This window comes from Sturnus vulgaris, chromosome 16, assembly GCF_052056855.1.
Source record: "Sturnus vulgaris isolate bStuVul1 chromosome 16, bStuVul1.hap1, whole genome shotgun sequence".
In the NCBI taxonomy this organism is placed as follows: Eukaryota; Metazoa; Chordata; class Aves; order Passeriformes; family Sturnidae; genus Sturnus; species Sturnus vulgaris.
The window spans coordinates 14262703-14282308 of record NC_142258.1 but is presented as its reverse complement, the minus strand read 5'-3'; the positions used below and the strand labels follow the sequence as shown (position 1 = coordinate 14282308).

Sequence of the window (19606 nt, the reverse complement as noted above, 5' to 3'; positions counted from 1 at the left end):
TGCCGGCCGTGCCCGCGCTGCCCGCATGCGCTCGCGGTGCGTGGTTAGGTATGAACGTAGCTAGAGGGGGGCTGTGCCCCGGCGAGCAGCACACGCGGCCGTGTGCCTTGTCACGGGAGGGCCGGGGAGGCGGCGGGACGGGGGGTGGCCGTGGGGAGGGAGACGGGGAGGAGGAAGCTGGCGGGCGCCAGGCCGGCGAGTGCCCAGCCAGCTGGGCCCGGCACCGGGTGCCGTGGCTGCGGCACGGCCCGCGGCGGTGCCGGCCGTGCGGGGTTGGGATGGCACGGCCGGGCACAGCTCGGGGCTGCGGGAGCGGGTGGTCCCCCGGCTGTCACCCCGCTGTCCGGGCGGCAGGAACCTGGGGGCCGCAGCCCCCCACAGCAGCACCGAGGCCTCGGGCAGGGAGACGCCGAGTCAGCAGAAGCAGGAGAGCCCAAGCGGGACCCTGTCGGAGCAGGGGGCTGGTCGAGAAATAAATAGCGGCGTATCCGGCTGCCCAGGGCCGGGGAGAGGGAGGGAAGGGGGCGGGGGGACCCCCCTGTGCCCCACCTGCCCCCAGCACGGGGTCGCAGCCGGCTCCGGCCGCTGAGGGATTATTGCTTTTCTCAGAAGAGTCCGTTCTTCTTTCGTGACGGGTAAAAGCACGAGCGAGGCCCCGCCAGGGCTGCAGGGGGAGGAGGGGGCCGTGCCCCCCGTCCCCAGGGAGCGGGATCTGCCCACGGGGCCGGCGGCTGACCCCGGGCATCGTCGGGCCCCTCAGTTGACAGCGGCGGGTTTGAGCAGCAGGGAGCCGGGGGGGATGAGCACCCAGCCGGGGGGCAGAGCCTCGGGGCTGCCCCCCGAGCTGACGCCGGCCGAGAGGTCGAGCACGGCCCCCGGCAGCAGTGCCAGGCTCTCCGGGGGCACCCGCGGCCGCCCCGGCTCCGTCCTTTCGCCCCTCTCCTTCCGGCTCTCCAGCCCCTTGCCCGCCTTGGGCGGCCGCCCCTCAACCCCGCCGCCCTTCTCGCCCTCGGCCTTGGCCCCGCCGGCCAGCAGCGACATGACGGGCAGCCCCAGCCCCGCCGCGAAGGGCGAGGGCAGCAGCGGGCTCTTGGCCAAGTTCAAGGGGCCGCCGTTGAGGGGCAGGACGGGGCCGGGCAGAGCGGGCAGGGCGCCCGCAGCCCCGCAGCCCAGGGCGCTGAGGTCGAGCGGTGCCGGTGCCAAAGGGATGGGCAGCGCCGGCAGCCCCGGCGGAGCGAAGAGGGCGGCGGGGTTGGGGATGACGAGCTGCGCCCCGTTAACGTAGGGCACCTCCGCCGAGCCCAGGGGCGTTTTGGGAGGCGGGTGGACCTTGAGCATCTCCGGGTGCTCGGGGGACACAAAATGGCCGTGGGCTTTGATGTGCTTGCGGAGGGAGCTGGGGTCGGTGTAGCGCTTGTGGCAGCCCGGCATCTTGCAGGAGTAGGGCTTCTCCACGTAGTGGGTGCGGGTGTGCTTGAAGCGGTCGCTGGAGTTGGAGTAACGCTTGTTGCAGCCTTCGTAGGGGCAGATGTAGGGCTTCTCACCTGTGGGACAGCACCGGGTCTGCCAGGGAGCACCAGCCCTGCCGTGTCCCCCGTGTCCCCCCGAGCCACCCGCCCCCCCAGTGAGGGCAGTGCGGGGGCTGTGCTGACCTGTGTGCGAGCGGTTGTGGATTTTCAGGTTCTCCAGGCGGGAGAAGCTCTTGTTGCAGGTGGGGCAGCGATGCGGCTTCTCGTTGGTGTGCGTCCGGATGTGGATCAGCATCTTGTACCTGCCGGGATTGGGGCAATCACAGAATCGTGGAATGGGTTGGGAAGACCTTAAGGCTCGTATCCTTCAAACCCCCCTGCCATGGGCAGGGACACCTTCCACTATCCCAGGCTGCTCCAAGCCCTGTCCAACCTGGCCTTGGACACTTCCAGGCATCCAGGGGCAGCCACAGCTTCTCTGGGCACCCTGTGCCAGGGCCTCCCCATCCTTACAGGGAACAATTTCCTCCCAATATCCCATTTAAATCCCTTCTCTTCTAGTTGAAAACTGTTCACCCTTGTCCTATCACCTACTCTTGGAAGCATCGGGGATGGAATATTAGGGAGCGGATCAGCCCTGACTTCCAGGGCAAGTCCTTGTCCCTGTGCCTTCACTATGGGATGGGACAACAGGGACATCCAGGCCAGCACAGTCATCCAGCCCCCCCAGGATCTTGCACCCTGCATGAGAGGAAAGGAGGGAAGGAGAGACAGACAGAGGCTTCCCCTGCACATCCCCAGTGCTGGGCTCCTGCCTGCCCACAGCAGCCCCCCAGATATCCCTGGAGCCCCCCATGCCCACCTGGCATTGAAGCCCCTGCCATGGCGGGCACAGCCCTCCCAGTGGCAGCAGTACCCCGCGTCCTTCTCGGGTTTGACATGGAAGTCATTGACGTGGTCCACCAGGTCTTGCAGGAGGTCGAAGAACTGGTTACACTGTGGGCAGAAGGCTGGGGATGAGGGAGCCCAGCAGGGTGGGCACCAGGGGGGCCAGTCCCTCCATCATGGCCAGCACCTGCCCTCCATCCCATCCCATCCCATCCCATCCCATCCCATCCCATCCCAGCTCCCACCCGCACCCCTTGTGTAGCAGCACCAGCATTTGGGGAAATGGAAATGGCCCCTTGCATGACCCCCAGCCCCATATCATCCCCCAGCATCTCTGCACAGCACCCACTTCCCCATCACCACCTTTCCTGACCTACTGTCCCTGCTTGGCCTCCCCAAACTTACCCACAGTCCCAAAGAGCTCTGCCATGGCCTTCCAGCCCCGTGTCCTCTCCCCAGCACAAAATTCCCCTGCGTGCCCCCCATCCTTGCAATGCCCATGTGGTCTCCCAGCCCCTCATCACTACCTCCATCCCCTCAAAGCTCCCACACATCCCCACCACAACCCCCCACGGCCCCCAGCCCCCCGCTGCTGACCTTGGACCAGCGGCAGACGAGCTGCTTGGGCAGGGGCAGCTCGGGGGGGAGCCGTTTCTCCTTGCTGGGGGGCAGGAAGGCGGCGGGGGGCAGGTGCAGGGCGCCCCCAGCCCCCAGCGGCAGGAAGAACTGGAAGGAGCTGGGGAGGCCATCGATGTAGCGCAGGGACTGGAAATCCTGGAGCAGAATCCAGAAGGAGGAGCGGTGGGGGACAGGACCAAGCTGGATGGAGACCCTCAGAGACCCTCCCCGAGCCCTTCCAGAGATGCCTCCCAGCCCCTCAGGAATCCCAGAACCTCCCAGAGACCCCTCCCCTGAGATACTCCCCAGAAATCCCCTAGATCTGCCAGCCCCCCCAGGGACCCCAAAATCCCCACAGAGACCCCCCAGAGACACCCCAAACAGACTTCCCGGGAGCCACTCCGGGGATACCTCTGGGGTCGGGGACCAGGGGGGCCAGGCAGGACATTGACCCCGGGCTGTGTGTACAGCGGCAGCACCGGGCACGCTGCCGAGGTCGGGAGTGCCGTCCGGGCACAGTCCCCACCGCTGGGGACACCTCAGGGGGCCCACGGCCGTACTTACGTGTGGGGTGAGGGGGCCGGGCAGGTCCCCGCTGCCCTGGCGCTCAGGGGACAGCGAGGCACTGCCAGCCGGAGACTCCCCCCCGGAGCGGGGCGAGAGGCTGAGGTCCACCACTGGCACGGCGGCCGGGAAGCGTCCATCCCGCGGCTCCACCAGCCTGGAGTGTCCCAGGAGCCCGGGGGACGGCGGGGCTGGCACGGCCCGGCGACTCCCCCGGCTGCCCCCTCGGCCATCCCCGGCCGGCGGGGTGTCCGGGCGCTGGGGAGCGCGGGGCCGGGGGCCGGAGGGGCCCCGCTTCTCGCGGGCAGCTCGCAGCTTGGAGATGCTCAGCTTGAGGTCCAGGGGCTCCTCCAGGGAATGCATGGTGCCGGGGTGGGCTCTGCGGGGGATACCCAGGGGTCACTGCAGGGCTGGGGAGCACCAGGGTCAGCCAGAGCATCGTCCCAGCCCGGCCCCATGGCAATGCCCGCTCTGCTCCGGGCTGGAGGACACGGTGCTTGGCACGGAGACCGTGCCGTCCCTTCCGGCCACCCTGCCGCGGCCCCCTCCCGCAGCGGGCAAAGGGCAGGGCATGGCACCGGCCCCCCCCAACCCCCACCCCGGCCCTTCGGTGTCCCCAGTGTGTCCTGTCCGTGTCGCCAGCACAGCCCCTTGGCCCGTGACCAAACCTTGCCGGGGATTGCCAAATCCTCTGGGCACCCGCGGCGCTGGAGCTGTGGTGTCCCCATTCCGCCCCCCCATCTGTTCATCCATCCATCCGTCCGTCTGTCAGTCCCCGCGGGCCTGCCCCAGCGAGGCCTTTCCCAGCGGCAGAGGAGGGCGGTGGCGGCCACCAGCCCGGCGGTGACCCGGGCGGCCGAGCCCGCTGGCCCCAGCCCCGGAGGCGGCAGAGCTTCCTCCCCCGCCGGGGCCCCTTCCCCGCCGGCCAACGCCGCGGCTGCCGGGGCCGAGCAGGGGCTGCCGGCCGCACGGCGTGGCACGGAATGGCATGGAATGGCACAACACAATGCCACCCTCGTGGCTCGGCCGCACATCTGGCGGGCAGCTGAGAACGGGCAGCTCGGTGCAGCGGTGAGCGCCCGAGCCAGAGCCGATGCCGTCCCCCGGCTGTGCCCCCGCGGCCACCCGCATCGCCCAGGGCAGGGTGGGGGCGGCCGAGGGGCCGTGTCGGGGGGCACGGCGCACCCAGCACACGTGGCAGCGGGGGGGCCCCTCCATCCCCACCCCGCCCCGGGGGGCCCGTCCCCCGCCCTGCCCCGCCGGAGGGGCCCCCCGCGCTGGCGGGGGTCCAGCCCGGCTCAGACGCTGAGGAATGCGGAGGAGCCGCGGGGGGCATGGGGCCCGGGCGGCGGGGCGGGGGACCCCCCGCCTGCACCCCTGTGCTGGCCGAGGGGCCGGCCCCAGGGGGGGGTTCCTGTCCCGGGCTCCCAGGGTGGGAGGAGCTGCCCCACAGCATCTCATCACCCTGAGCCTCCCCTGGCCGTGGGGTCAGCCCCGGAGTCGGGTCCCTCCTCTCCAGTGGGGGGGGGGTCCCCGCCTAAGCATCCACCTCTTCCCGTCGCTGTGGAGGCTGCCCCACCTCACGTCCCATCTCCTGGGACTCGCTGAGCTTTCCCGGCCATGGGGCCTGCCCACAGTGGGGCCCTTCCCCTCTGGGGGGGGGTTCCTCACCCTGCGCCCCAGTGCGGGATGTGCCCATGGGGTGTCCCCACTCTGGAGCCCCGCCATGGTTCTCGGGCTCCAGCAACCCCCATGTGCCCCACAGTGTGGGGGCACAGCTCGGGGACAGACAGACACCGAGGCAGGACCCCACAGCTGGGGTGTCACAGCAGGCCCCCCGGCCCAGGGAGTGGGACAGGGTGCTGGCAGCCCCCCAGAGACGGTGGTCCCGCAGTGGGGCCAGGGAAAGGGTCACTGCTGGTGCCACCACGACGGTCGTGTCCTCACGTCCTCAGGGTTGGGAGGTTCGGGGGTCCCGGTGCGGGCGGTGCTGGGTGGGGAGCGCAGCCATCCCCGGGCGGGATGGGTGGGAAAGGGGCCTCCAGCCGCTGACGCCAGGGCTCCCAGCGCGGCCGCGGGCGGGCGAGCAGGCGGCTGCCAAACCACGCGGCCTCGGGAAACCGGGCGCCGCGGGGGCCCCGCCGGGATGGGGACGGGGACAAGCCTTGCGGTGGCTTGGCCGGACGCCCCAGCACCTGCGGCCCCCGCGCGAGGCCCCTGCCCTCTCCTGCCTGCCCCTGCCTGTTCTCCCCCCATGGCCTCTCCTGCCCGCGCCAGGCGCTGCCAGCCCAGCCCCAGCCCAGCTTCCCCCCCGCCACACCAGTTCAAACCAGTCCGTCGCGGGGCTGGGTCCAGGGGCTTCCCAGTCCGGGTGGGGGCCGCTGGGATGGAGCCCGGGCACGGGGGGAGCCCCCCTATCTCCACCAGCCAGGCTGGGGTCCCCTGGGCCCCCCACACTGCCTGGCCGCCGGCACGGCTGGGGGACCCGGGGTGACCCCGGTGCAGCCGGCGGGGTGCCAGGTCTCCAGGCTGCTGGCATCGCCGGGGTGTCTTGTATCCCCCCCTTCAGCCCCAAACTCGCCAGGAATAGCACAGAAGGACCGCGGGGCAGAGGCTCCCGCGGCGTGGTGGGCTCGGGGAGGGATGTCAATGCCATCGCCAGGGGATGGTGACCCCGGGGATCGGGGAGTGGGAGCGGTGCCAGCGCTGCAGGCAGGGCTCGGTCTCCGCCGCCGTGGCAATTGGCAGCGGCCGGCTGGCACCGCTGCCACGGGGGGCAGTCTCCGGAGCCCCCCGTGCCAGGGCAGGGTGGGCGCGTTGGCAGGATGCGGGTCATTGTCCCCACGGCTGCTGGCAGGACACGGGTGCCCGTGGGACCCGCCATCGCTGCTTGTCCCACTGCAGATGGTGCTGGCACTGGCACAGCCACTCCTCAGAATAGCCCACCGGTGCCTGACGGGTTTGGGAGGGGGGGGGTCATATCCTGCTGGTAGCTCCATCTTGTCACTGTGGCCCTCCAGCACCCGTCACCCACGCCGCTGGGCTGACGGCGGCTGCCAAAGGTGTCCCCAGGAGTGGACATGGTCCCCGAGCTGAGGCCGGTGCCAAGGTTCCCCTTCCCGGCCATGTGGGAGCCGCGGGGATCCTGCCAGAGGGCTGACACCAGACCCCTGCCACCCCGGGAGCAGCCCCACAGCAACGCCGCCAGCACCAGCGCCCCTGCCACCCCTGTCTGGGGACACAGCTGGAGCAGGCGGGGACAGCAGCGGGGTGGTCCCCAGCAGCCAGCGGATCAGCACCCTGGGCGCGGCAGCATCGCGGGGATGGGGGCACATAAGGGACCCTGGCTGGGGGAGGTGGTGACAGCAGGGTGACAAAGGCATGGGGAAGGGGAGGTGTCCACTGGCTGCAGGGTTTCTCCATGCTGGGCAGGGAACGAGAGCCTGCAGCAGTGCCTAGGGACATCGGGGACAATTTGTGGTCCCCACTGCTCTCACCTCAGGGAGGGGGTCACACCGTCCTAGTCCCCAAAACACCCCGCAATGGCGCAGCCTAGGCTTGGCCACTTGGCCCCGAGGCCGTGGGATTGTCACCCCCATGGTGGGGACTGTCACTTCTCATGATGAGGATCGGGAGCCCCCCGCGAAGGGAACCGGGGCTGGCGGGCGGTGGCACCGCCGGCGTGGGACCGGGATGGGGACGCCCTGCACCCCCCCACCCAATGCTACCCTTTCTCCCGTCTCGCACCATGAGGACACTGGTGTGTCCCCGGAGGTGGCCGCAACCGGGCAGTGCCACCCAGCACGTCCCCGCCGCAGCCCCCGCCCCACGGCCAAGGTCAGGACACCCGCCCAGGGTGCGGGGGGACGGCGGGTGACGGTCACCCCCCTGGCACCCACCGGGCAGTGGGGAAGCCCCCTCTCTTCATCTCCCTCGGGGCCAGGTCCCCCCAGACCCGTTCCCTGGGCGGGGGGGCTGCAGGTGCCAAGGGACCCCCGCACCCCCTAGGGTGGCGAGGAAGGGGCTCCTCGGAAGGTCCCCCCTCCCCCCGGCGGTGGCAGCATCCTCCTCATCGTCCTCCTCCCCTCCGTGGTGCCCGGAGCGCGATCGTACCTGCGGCGGGGGCTCAGCGCCGGGCGGGAAGCGGGGCGGGGTGCGGGGCTCGGCGGAGCGGGGCCCCCCGGGGCCGGTGCCGGGGCCGGTGCGGGGCGGCCGGGCCGCTCCGCCACATCCGCAGGGGCTGGGGGCGGGGGTGGCGGCGGCGGGGCTGGGCCCCCCCTGCCCGGTCCCGGGGGCGGCGGCGGGGCGGGGGCTCTGCCCGCCGTGATTTATGGCCGCCCCGCACCGAGCGGCCCGGCCCCGGCTGCGGGCGGCGCTGGGCGGGGGCGGGGGCGGCCCCTCCCCGCCCCCGCGGGGGGCACCGGGGGGCACCGAGCCCCGCCCCAGGGGGGGGGGGGGAAAACCCGCCGGGGGAGTCCCGCCACCCCCCCGCACAAGGTCACCCCGACGCTGCGGCAGAGCAGACCCCCTTCCCCCGCGTGTCCGTGTCCCCCCCGCATGTCCCTGTCCCCCCCCGGGGACGTGGCGGGGCGGGGGGCGGCACCCACCGGAGCCCCCACCCCGTAGCGAGGCGGCTCGGGGGGGAGGGTGGGGGTCACACCGGGGAAATGGGGGCTGGGGGGGATCCCCCTCCCCGCAGGAGCGGCGCCGCCCGCCCGTCGCGTGACGTCACAGAGCGGGGCTGGCGTCACGCCTGGCGGGGGCCCCCGCATGACGTCACCGGCGGGGGGGTTGTCCCGGGGCCGCGGCTCCTTCCGGCGGCAGGATGTGGCGGGGCCGGCCCGGATGCTGCAGCCTCGCCGGGGGGGTCCCTCCCCCGGGGCCCACGCGGGTGGCTGGGCACACCCCACCCGTGATTTTATTTTGGGGGCGGAATGTCGCTGCGGTGTCCTCAAGGGGCCCCCCGGAATGGGGGGGCAGGGAGGGGGGGACACAACATTGCCCCACGCGTTTTTTGTTTGGTTTTATGTTGTTTTCTTTTTTTTTTTTTGCGGGGAGGAAAGCTGCAGTGTCCCCAGCAGCGCCGCTGTAAAAGGGAGGACACATGCGTGGGGGACAGCACTGTCCCTGGCGGATGGCTGAAGTCACACCCCACCAAAAACACCCGTGGTTGTTTTGTTTTCGGGGTTTTTTTTGCGGGGGAGATGCGGCGTCCTCCCTACGAAAGGGAGGGACACACGGGGAGGAAGCGCTGTTCCATGCGGACTTTCGGGGTGGAGAGGGAGCTGCTGTGTCCCCAACAGCCCCACAAAAGGTGGGACGCGAGTGAGGGGCAGAATTGTCTCACGCGGGCAGTTGAAACCTCATCCCACCCGCGGTTTGGGGTTTTGGGGAGGGGGGACACAGCTGCTGTGTCCCCAACAGCCCCGCAGCAGAACAGGGGACACGAATGGAGGTACAGTTCTGATCCACACAGCCGGCTGAAGCCACATCCTACCCGTGGTTTGAGGCTTTTTTTGGGGAGGGGTGGCCGCTGTGTCCTCAATATCCCCGCCACGAGCAGGGGAGACACGGGAGGGCAGCACCGTCCCACGCGGGTGACCGAAATCCCACCCTGCCCGAGGGATTTCCTGCGGGAGAGGGAGAAGCCGTTGTGTCCCCAACAGCCTCACGATAAAAGGGAGGGGGACGCGGTGGTCCCCGTGCCGTGGGGGGACGCGCAGCCCCCGCGGAGGGGCCCCTGCGGGGGCCGGGCAGGGGCCCAGGGGACACCCGGCAGAACCTGTCCTGCAGCTCCCAGCGGGGCCGGGCTGTGGGAGGGGAGGGCTGAGCCCACCCTGCTCTGCAGAGCCGGGTCCTGCCCCTCCAGGGTGACAGCCCACCCCCAGGACCCCCTGGTGTTCCCGCTCCAGTGGCCCTGGACCCACGCAGGCAGTGCTGGGGGGGGCTATGGGGGGAGGGCACCTGCCACAGGTAGGTCCCTCAGGTACCACATGGCTCCTGCCAGCTCCGTGCCTCCCTACCAACTCCCCACGGCCCCTGCCAGCCCTGTGCTCCCCTACTAGTCCTCCGGACCCCCCCTTCCAGCTCTGTGCCCCGCTATGAACCCCCCATGGCCCCTGCCAGCCCTGTGCCCCCCTGCCAGCCCCCACACCCTTCTGCCACCTCCACAGTCCCTCAAAGCTCCTATCATCCCCCCCATTTCCCCCCTAAGCCCATCTATCTCCCAGAACCCCCCTGCCAACCACATGAACCTGTCACCCCCAAAACTGTGAACCCCCACCTGGAGCCCCCCCATGCCAGGCCACGTGAGTCACCCACACCTCCTGTGAGCTCCAGGTCTCTGCCAGCCCCCTTCAGCCCCCTGCCAGACCCCAGACCCTCCCAGCAGTTCCTCAAGTCCCCTGCCAGCTTTCAGAGTCACTCCATCAGCCCCAGAGCCCCCCACCAGATCCTCAAGCCCCCTGCCAGCACCCAGCCCACCATAACTTCCCAAGTTCCTCATCAGCCTCCAGAACCCCTGGTCAGCCCTCAGGATGCCTCTGCCAGAAATGGGATCCCCATCACCCCCAACTCCCTGAGCCAAGACACAAGGCTGCTATGACCCCCCCCTCCACCCCAGCCTCCTGAGCCGCCCAGAAGCCAGAAAAAGGGATGGGAAGGGTTCAGACTGAGACAGGACTAGGATAGGCCGGGGTGGGGTAGGATAGGATGGGGATTAGGCGGGATAGGATGGGGATAGGGTAGAATGGGGTGGGACAAGATGGATGTAGGAGAGGATTGGATGGGGACAAGATAGGAAGGAATAAGACGGAATAGGTGCAAGACAGGTCAGGATAGGGTAGGATGGGGTAGGATAGGGTAGGGCAGATGAGGTGGTATGGGGATAAAGCAGGATAGAATGGGAACAGGACGGGACGGGATGGGATGAGGTTGGACAGAATGGGATAGGATTAGACTGGGATTAGAACAAGACAGGTAAGGAAAACATGAGATAGGATAGGATGGGATGGAGATGAGGCAGGTCAGAATGGGCTGTAATAGAATTGCATGAGATAAGATAGGACAGGATTGGATTAGACTGGATTGGATTCAATGAGTTAGGATGGAGTGAGGATAAGGTGTGATAGGGATAGGATGGAGACAGGTCAAGGTAGGATGGCATAGGACAACATGGGATGAGGATAGGATGGGATAGAGACAAGACAGATGAGGATGGGATAGGATAGAGCAGGATAGGACAGAGCTATGGCAAGATGGGCTGGGATGGGGAGAGATTACGTTGAGATAGGATGAGATAGGGACATGACAGGTCAAGGTGGGATGGAACTCGGGCAGGATGGAATGATGTAGGGTGGAATGGACACAGGTAAGGATGGGGATGAAACAGGATAGGATAGGGTAGGATGGGATGGAGCTAGGGCAGGATAGAAAGAGGTGGTATGCGATGGGGACAGGTCAGGGTAGGATAGGATAGAAATGGCATGGGGACAGCTCAGGATAGTATGAGGTGGGATGGGTTAGGGACAGGGCAGGATGAGACAGAGTGGGATAGGATAGAGTAGCATAGAATAGAGTAGAATAGGATGGAGGCAGGTCAGGAGGCGACGCGGTGTGACGGGCCGGTGCCAGCACGGGTCGGTACCGTCCCGGCCGCTCCAGTTGCCCCCCGCCCCGCCGTGTCCCGCCGCGTTCCGCCGCCGTGTCCCGGTGCCGCTCCGGCCGCGCTGCGGCCCCTCCCGCCGCCTTTGTTTACGCGGGGCCGGTGCGGGGCGGGGGCGGCGCCGGGCGGGCGGGGGCGGGCGGGGGAGCGGCGGCGGCGGCGGGCGGGAGCCGCGCTCGCTCCAGCTGTTTCCCGCCTTGGGCCGCGGGCAGAGGCCGGAGCCGGGCCGGGAGGGGCTGAACCGGGCCGGGACGAGCCGGGCTGGGCTGAACCGGGCCCCCCGCCCCCGTTATGGAGTACTTCATGGTGCCAGCCCCCAAGGTGCCGGCCCTGCAGCACTTCAGGAAATCCGAGAAGGAGGTCATCGGCGGGCTCTGCAGGTGGGGGGGCGCCGGGAGATCCCGGGCTCGGGGGTCTCGGGAGGCCTGGGGGGGGATGGCGGGGAAGGGGGGAGCGGAGAACGGGGGGCAGCGGCGCGGCCGCCGCGGCCCCACCGCCCGCACGTGGTCCCGGCCGCGCACATGGGACCGGCGGCCGCGCGTGGCCCGGGCGGGGAGCGCCGCGCCCCCACCCCCGGCCGGCCCCGGGGCGGCGGCGGGGCGCGCTCGGGGCGGGGGGCGCGGGGCGCGGGGGTCCGGGGGGCGCGGGGGTGTGTGTTTACCGCCGGGCCTGGCCGTGACTCTGCAGCCGCCCGGAGGAGGCGGGTCGCGGCCGGGGCTGCCGGGACATGTAGTGCGGGAGCGGCGGCACAAAGCCCGCGGACACGCGGGGAGCCCCGGCGGGCGGGGGCGCGGTCGGGGCCGGGGGCTGCGCCCGCGGGGCTCGGCGGGGGCCGGCGGGCGGGGGGTGGGGGCGCAGGCCCCGGGGCCACGCGGGGCGGCCCTGAGCCCCCCCCCCCCCCCCCGCCATAACCTCCCCGGGCCTTCAGCTCCCGCCCCCGGCAGCGCCGAGCCCCTGCGAGCCCGAGTCCGCCGTGGGGCGGCCCGAACCGCCGGGCCCCGCGGGGCTGTGGGGCAGCCCGGGCCCCACGGCACGTGTTGGGGGCCCGGCCCCTCGGGGTGCTGCCCCTGCCCCACGGAGGGGAGGGGATCCGTGCGGCGATCCCGGGGAGTGGCCGCACCTGAGCCCCCCCCCGGAGGTGCAGCCGTGGGGCAGCGACCCAGGGCGGGGGGGCGGCTTCGCTGGGGTCCCAGCGTTGGTCGCCGCGGGCCCGTGGCTCGGGGGCTGCCTGCATGGGCACGGGAATGCGCCCGTCCCGCCCGGGGACTGGGGCTGCGCGGCCCCACGCTAATCCCGGCACGGAGCAGGCCTCGGCGAGCAGCCTTCCCTCTGCCCCGGGCTCTGGGGGGAGCAGCCTTCCCTCTGCCCCGGGCTCTGGGACACCCTGCCCGGAGCTCAGGCTGCTGGATGACACGCTGCGTGCAGCTCAGGGTGCTGGGAGCTGCCCTGCTTGTGACCTCAAGGAGCTCAGGGACACCCAGTCTGCAAGCTCAGGGTGCTGAGGGACAGCCTGCCTGTGAACTGGGGGTGCTGGGGACACCCTGCTTGTACACTCAGGTACGCCCTGACCCTGTAAGCTTAGAAGTGCCCTTCATGGAAGGATGGAGATACCCTGCCTGTGAACTTGGGGATGCCCTGCCTGCAAGCTGGGGAATACCCTACTTGTGACCTCAAGGAGCTTGGGGACACCCTGCCCACATGGCCGTGCCAGCACAGCCCACAGCACAGATTGTGATCAGTGTTGGACACGAGTGCACAGCAGGGTATCTGCCGTGAGCCTTGTGCCTGGTTCCAACACCTACATGGGTTTGTTTTCCTCTGCGTCCAGGTGAGAGAAGTGTCCTCCCCAGCGTGGGAAGGACCAAATTCTGCTTGCCTGACACAAACCTCACAGCACCAGGCTGGAGACACCCCAGGGGCTCCAGCGGGTGCCACCTGCTGCCCCTGCTTCTGTGTTGCCCCATCCCTGGCCATGCTGGATGTTTGAATCCATGGATTTTTGCCCTTTCTGTATTTCGCTGTCACTTCTCAGGTCTCTTCCCAGGAAGAGCAGCTGGGGCAGGTTGCAGGAGGTCTGCCGGTGAGGAAGCAGGCTCTTCCTCCTTTCCCAGTATTTAAGAAACCACTTCCGCGCTGCCCAGTCCTGGGCCTCTCCATCCCATTCCCCTTAAGTGTCTGGTGGTCCAACATCCTGGAGCAGTGCTCCAGCCACCTCCTTACCCCAAGAGGGACGATGTCTCCCAGACCTGCAGGGTTTAGTGTGTTTAGGGGACAAGTTTGGGGCTGGTTTCAGGAGGAGGGAGATGGGTGACAGCCACCACCAGATGGGAGCCCTGTGCCACAATCCTGCTGCAAACAGCTCTTGGTCCATGTGGCAGAAGCTGCTCCAAGGGAGAGGGGCAGACCCCTGGGCACCCATCCCAGCTCCACACCCCCAGGACTGCATGTGAGGGAGCCAGTGCAGTGGGTGCTTGGCACCCAGCATCAGCTTGTGCTGGGATATTGCCCCAGAGACTGGGGACAAATGTCTTCCTGGCCCCTCTGGGCTGAGCTGCGGTCCTTCCTCATCCCCTTGGGATGGGCTGGGATCCTATCCTATACCTCTAGGATGAGCTGGTATCCTTCTCCATCCCTCTAGGGTAATCTGGGATCCTTCCCTATCTGCTTGGGATGAGCTGTGATTCTTCTCTGTCTTGCTGGGCACAGCTGGGATCCTTCCCCGTGCCCTTGGACAGAGCTGGAATCCAACCCCTTCTTAGGCTGGGCGAGGATCCTTTCCCATCCCTCTGGGATGAGCTGGGTCTTTCCCCATCCCTGTGCATCTTGGACGAGTTGTGGTGCATTCCCCAGTTGCACCAGGCAACCCTGAGTGGCCTGAGAGTCTCTGGTCACTGCCTGGGCACACGGTGGTGCTGCACGTATCCTTTAGATCCCTGCTCTCCCAAACCTCCGTGGTTCCTCCATGGCCTCACCAGGAGGGCAGTGAGGGCAGGATGCTGGGCTGTGCTTCCCAGCCTGGCTTTGGCAGCGCTTTGGGTGGAATGTTCCCATGTCCCCGTCCTGGAGCCGCCGGGCACCTGCCCGGGTGGCTGGAGCCCGTCTTATCTCGCCTCCCGCCGGCCGCCCAGCTCCTGTGTTTAGTCTCTGGTGCCTCGCAGCATCCCCGGCGCCAGCGGGTGCTGGGTGCCTGCGCTCTGGGGAGAGTTGGCACCGTGTGATCCAAAACCTCTGCCCTGCTTTCCTCGGGGAAGAAGCGGGGTGCGGATGAAGCTGGACTCCACGGCAGCGAGCTTTGCTCAGGTCTGGTGCTCTGGATCTGCGGGTGTTGGCTGCCCGGAGCCCTCGCCCTCCATGCCGGCATCATCGCCGGCTCCAGGAGGCATTTCCTGGCCCATCTGCGGGGCAAGGGCGTGGGGGGCGAGGAGGCAGCGGCAGGAAGCAGGCAGGAGCTGCGGCTTGGGGTGGGACGGGGGCTTCTCTGCTGGGAGCTGTCATCTGGAAGCCATCAGCGGGGCGGGAGGGAGGGAGCCGCCTTCCCGGGGCCACACACGCGGGCTGGCCCCGGGGGGACACAGCCGGCCAGCCCGCAGCCTCCCTCGCCCACCTGGGGGTCCCCGGCTCCCCTCGCCCAGGCTTGGCACTGGGCAGTGTGTCTGAGCCCGGTGGGGCTGCAGCAGGGCCACTGTTTGGCCAGTGCATCCCCAAAGCTTTGGACGCAGGGCTGCAGAAACCCGCCCACCTGCTTCGGTGATTCCCAGCAGCGCAGCCATGGTCCCCTCCTGTTACCCATCCCTTTGGTGGCTTGGAACCGTCATTGCAAATCAAGGGGGATGCAATGAGCTGGCCCCCTCCTCCCTAACCCTGGGTTTCTCTCACAGCTTGGCCAACATCCCGTTGACTCCGGAGACCCAGCGGGACCAGGAGCGGCGGATACGCAGGGAAATCGCCAACAGCAACGAGAGACGGCGGATGCAGAGCATCAATGCTGGCTTCCAGTCCCTGAAAACCCTCATCCCACACACGGATGGGGAGAAGCTCAGCAAGGTGAGCAGGATGCACACGCTGGTACTGCACGTGGAGGGGCTGAAAATGGAGTTGAGGGTATTTGGGTGTTAATTCAGTGATGGAGCTCTCTCCTGGAGAGGTTTCCCAGCAGGAGCAGGTGTGCATCCCCAGCCCGGTGTCCTGGAGTGGGCTGGGAGTGTGTGACCCAGTGCCCCAGGAGCAGGGTGACAGGTTCCTGGGTGAGGAGGGCAGTGGGGTGATGAGGCTTGGCTTCCCGAGGTGGGTGAATTGGAGGGTTTCACCATGGTGGAAATCCCAGGGGGAACCTGGGGTGAAGCAGTCTCTGGGAGGAGACACCAGGAGGAGGCCTGGGGGGACACCAGGCTCTCCTGGCTCAGCATGCCCCTCCTGGCTCCCCCACAGGCAGCCATCCTCCAGCAGACGGCCGAGTACATCTTCTCCCTGGAGCAGGAAAAGACTCGGCTACTGCAGCAGAACACCCAGCTCAAGCGGTTCATCCAGGTAGTGCCCCAGGGATGGGACAGGAGGGGATGGGACAATCCTGGCTGGCCAGGGCGGGGATGTGCTTGCAGTTCCTTGGGCTCAGGGTGGGACCCTCTACTCTGCTCAGCCAGAGAGTGGAGATGTTTCCATTCCCCTGGCAGGGCAGGGAGCCCCATTCATCCTGATATCTCTTACCTGGCAGGGGGAGAAGGGTTGGGGTCCCTTTGTACATTATTTCCACCCATTTGGTGTGTCGAGGATGGCCTGGTGGCAGTTCTGGTGCTGGGGTGCCCTGGTTGAACTGCCCTGGCTGTCAGTGTGAGAATCAAGTTGGCACAAGGCCGTGGGGACAAAGACCAGGATGTGGGACACAGGCAGGAGCCCATCTGTCCCCAGGCATCAAACACAACCCCAGGGAGATCCTTTCCTTCGTGGAGCTGTGGTGGGGGAGTGGCATCACCCAGATGTCCGGATGGCAGGGAGAGTATCCGTGCTAGCCCCCTGTCCCTGACACCACATTCCCATGGCAGGAATTCAGTGGCTCCTCCCCGAAACGGCGACGGGCAGAGGACAAAGACGAGGGGATCGGCTCACCGGACATCTGGGAAGATGAGAAGGCCGAGGATCTGCGTCGGGAAATGATCGAGCTCCGGCAGCAGCTCGACAAGGAGCGCTCGGTCCGCATGATGCTGGAGGAGCAGGTGAGGCCAGGTGCCCTCTTGCAGCCTCTGCCATGTCCCCAGTGAACCCCAGGGATGCCAGCAGTGCTGTGGGGTCACTGAACACCTGCTCTGGACACCCCTTCTCCATGCTCATCCGGGAGTTTCTGGCTGAGGGGACAGCTGGGGTTCAGCAGGGCCATGTCGGACCCCACACTGATGTTGGGGTTCCCTGGCCTGCAGGTTCGCTCCCTGGAGGCCCACATGTACCCCGAGAAGCTGAAGGTGATTGCTCAGCAGGTGCAGCTCCAGCAGCAGCAGGAACAGGTGAGGTTGCTGCACCAGGAGAAGCTCGAGCGTGAGCAGCAGATCCGAACCCAGGTGAGCGCACCCCAGGCACCCCCAGGTACTGAAACGCAGGGCTTGGTTCAGTGATGGACTTGGCACCTCCTGTGGGCACTGATGTCCCAGCAAAGCTCTCGCTCTTAGTGATTTGAGAAAGGGGGGGCCCAAAGCCCCCCCCCCAGTGCTTGGGGCTGTGCTTGTGGGCACCCTGTGTTTTAGAGAGGGACTGGATGGGACCACCCATGGTGACTACCAAGTGACTCCCTTCCCTGGCACAGGAGGGTTTGTGCAGGGGAGGTCACTTGCTGCCAGAGAGGGTTTCATCTCAGGGGTTTCACCTTTCTCTGGGTGACTCCCACTGCATTTCAGGGATCTCCAAATCACTCCCTGCCACCCAGCAGGCTGAGAAATGGCAGCGTCAAGCTGGCAGGCTGTGGGGATAGGAACTTTTAGCCTTTCCCTCGAGACTGCTGGATTTGCCAGTGGTGCAGGGAGGAGGTGAGCGCTGTGCCAGCACAGGTCCCTGTGCGCTGTCGCCCTCAAGCCCAGCCCGGGGCCACACCACTCCAGGAGCTTCAAAGGGAGGAACAGCAGCTTCTTCCCCGCTCCTTGGGCTTCTGCAGAGCCGTGTCTCTGCAGGGTCCCTGCCGGCCGCCTCCCGGGGAAGTTCAGCCTATTTTTAGGTGAACTCTCCGTAGCCTCCTGCTAGGGCGGATCTTCCCATCCGCTGCTCGAACGAGCATCTCTGAGGGGTGGGGGAATTCTTGGCCACACAGGGGCTGGCACTTGCCTGTCCTGGCTTCAAAGCCCAAATCACTGTCCTTTGGGATATGGGAAATCCTTCATGTTCCGCTCTGCAAAGCCGAGGTGGCAGCAGCTTTCAGCTGGCATCCACTGGGATGGAGAACTGGAGCAGCCGAGTGATGCTTCAGCTTTTACAGAGCTTGGGCTCGGTGAACAAGCGCGATGTTCTCCCCACGCCGCCGTGCCTCGGTCCCTGCTCACCGGGGGTTTCCCTTCTGTCCCCAGCTCCTGCCATCACATGCTCCCCCAGCGCCCACCCACCACCCCACCGTGATCGTTCCAGCGCCGCCTCCCTCCCATCATGTCACCGTGGTCACCATGGGCCCATCCTCGGTCATCAACACGGTCTCCACGTCCCGGCAAAACCTGGACACCATCGTTCAGGTGAGCTGGGGAGCAGCGGGGGATTGGCAGTGGGGTCTCGGGGGGGTCCCTAACCCCCCGGTGGGTCAGAGGGGATGTCCTGACGGGCAGTGTGTGCCCTGGGCAGGCGATCCAGCACATCGAGGGGACACAAGAGAAGCAGCTGCAGGAAGAGGAGCAGAGACGCGCCGTCATCGTCACGCCAGCGCGCGCCTGCCCCGAGCCCTCCGCCTCCGACACCGCCTCTGACACCGAGGGCAACGACAGTGACTCCATGGACCAGAGCAAAGAGGAGCCCTCGGGGGACGGGGAGCTGCCCTGACACCCCCTGGCCAGCAGCTGGGGAGGGACGCCAGGGCGGGGGGGGGGGGTAACGTCAGAGAATATGCTGAAATTTTTAAAAAATACATCGCGATTTGGGTCTCTTTTATGACCTTTTTCCAATACTGTAAAGCAGAGCGTTAGAGGCAGGCAAAGGTCACCCTGCAGCTCCCGGGGGGCAGGGGCTTGGGGGTGGCCACAGGGAGGCCTGGGGGCTCGGGGCATGGTGGGGGGCATTTAGGATGGGGGTCACAGCCCCCCACCCTGGTTTATTACCCCCCACCCACCTACCCACAGGGAATCCTGCCAAGCTGGCAGCAGCCTCGCTGTTCCTGATGGTGTTCCCGTGGGACAGGGCCTTTGGTTGGGATCTTAATTTCGTTTTTTCCTTCTCTTGTGGTTTTTTTTTTTTTTTTCTTTTAATTAAATGTTCGTTTTTAAGCGGGGGGAGATGCCAAATGGCATGGCAGCAAAGGCAGGACAGGGATCCCTGACTTTGGGGTACCACCATGGCTCCTGCACCCCACATGGGGCAGGGAAAACCCCCTTGGAGAGTAAAATAATCCTGGGATGATGCCATTGGAGCACGGTGGGAGGTCTGGCATGTACCACCCCTCCCTGGCATTTCCAACACCCACCTTGGCACAGGGATGGCAGGTTGGGGGCTGATTTTTATACCCCATCCCTGTCCTCGTGCCCATCCCTGTCCCGCCACCTCGTTCCCATCCCTCCTTTAAGCACTTAACCTGGTTTGTGGGGTCCGTCAGCTCTGAAGAGCTTTTCTATTTTGTGATTTGTGTCGCTTGGGTCTGTTGGGGCGGGTGGGGGGTCCCTGTTTTGTGCGTCCCCCCCTCGCCCTGCTGCCTCCCACCCAGCTGTAGGGTTTTAGGCCAGTCGTGTGTAGAGCCTTGGTGGTATTCAGTAGGTTCCCCCCAGCTGCAGCTGTTTCTCGGTTCCTTTCCCCTTTTTTTTTTTTTTGTTTTGGGTTTTTGGTTTGGTTTTTTTTTTTTCGTTCATTTTTTTTTTTTGTTTGTTTGTTTTTGTTTTGTTTCGGGTTTTTTTGTATTTTTTTTTTTTTTTTTTACAATTTTCAGGTCTTTGTGTTGATTGAGAAGCTATTCTATTTTGTTAAGAAAGTTGAAAAAAAAAAAAGAGGCTCGTGCCTTTGTAAAGAAACAAAATAAAGTTTGTACTTGGTTTTTTAGAAGCTCTGTGCCGGCATTAACATTTGTGGGGACAGGGATGGATCCCACTTTGATGGACACTGGTCCCTCTGGGGGCTTGTGGGGAGGGTAGGGATGCTGCCTGCACTGGGAATCATGGCAGGAGGCAAAGGCAGAGAATGCTGGTCCTGGCCCTGGTCCTGGCTCTGGTGTGGGTCCTGCTGAGCAGCCAGGCTGTGT

At 66.5% G+C, this 19606-nt stretch overlaps 2 protein-coding genes across 3 annotated transcripts; one reads left to right on the top strand and one right to left on the bottom strand.

The window, feature by feature from the left end:
* Window positions 1-636: 636 nt before the first annotated feature.
* Window positions 637-4018, bottom strand: GLIS2 (GLIS family zinc finger 2). Its single transcript, XM_088174596.1, has 5 exons — window positions 3540-4018; window positions 2955-3131; window positions 2332-2465; window positions 1653-1771; window positions 637-1544 (listed from the first exon to the last, which is right to left on the bottom strand). Exons 1-5 carry the CDS (start codon window positions 3900-3902, stop codon window positions 757-759), a joined length of 1581 nt encoding a protein of 526 aa, XP_088030722.1. The 5' UTR covers window positions 3903-4018; the 3' UTR covers window positions 637-756.
* Window positions 4019-11408: 7390 nt separating this feature from the next.
* Window positions 11409-19410, top strand: TFAP4 (transcription factor AP-4). Of its 2 annotated transcripts, XM_014892146.2 has the most exons (7): window positions 11409-11582; window positions 15081-15246; window positions 15631-15729; window positions 16242-16412; window positions 16614-16751; window positions 17745-17903; window positions 18010-19410. In XM_014892146.2, exons 1-7 carry the CDS (start codon window positions 11494-11496, stop codon window positions 18202-18204), a joined length of 1017 nt encoding a protein of 338 aa, XP_014747632.1. In that variant the 5' UTR covers window positions 11409-11493; the 3' UTR covers window positions 18205-19410. The 2 variants fall into 2 exon arrangements, with proteins under 2 accessions (XP_014747632.1, XP_088030717.1); XM_088174591.1 differs by lacking the exon at window positions 11409-11582 and having other exon boundaries at window positions 14842-15246.
* Window positions 19411-19606: the final 196 nt, after the last annotated feature.

Excerpts from the sequence above, each read along its gene's own strand:
- GLIS2 (XM_088174596.1), bottom strand. The coding sequence starts at position 3,902 with ATGCATTCCCTGGAGGAGCCCCTGGACCTCAAGCTGAGCATCTCCAAG. Across the intron at positions 2,466-2,954 it reads TCGTCTGCCGCTGGTCCAAG|TGTAACCAGTTCTTCGACCT; the intron begins GTCAGCAGCGGG and ends TTCTGCCCACAG. Across the intron at positions 1,772-2,331 it reads GGCAGGGGCTTCAATGCCAG|GTACAAGATGCTGATCCACA; the intron begins GTGGGCATGGGG and ends CAATCCCGGCAG.
- TFAP4 (XM_088174591.1), top strand. The coding sequence starts at position 14,971 with ATGGTCCCCTCCTGTTACCCATCCCTTTGGTGGCTTGGAACCGTCATT. Across the intron at positions 16,413-16,613 it reads GCATGATGCTGGAGGAGCAG|GTTCGCTCCCTGGAGGCCCA; the intron begins GTGAGGCCAGGT and ends CCTGGCCTGCAG. Across the intron at positions 17,904-18,009 it reads ACCTGGACACCATCGTTCAG|GCGATCCAGCACATCGAGGG; the intron begins GTGAGCTGGGGA and ends TGCCCTGGGCAG.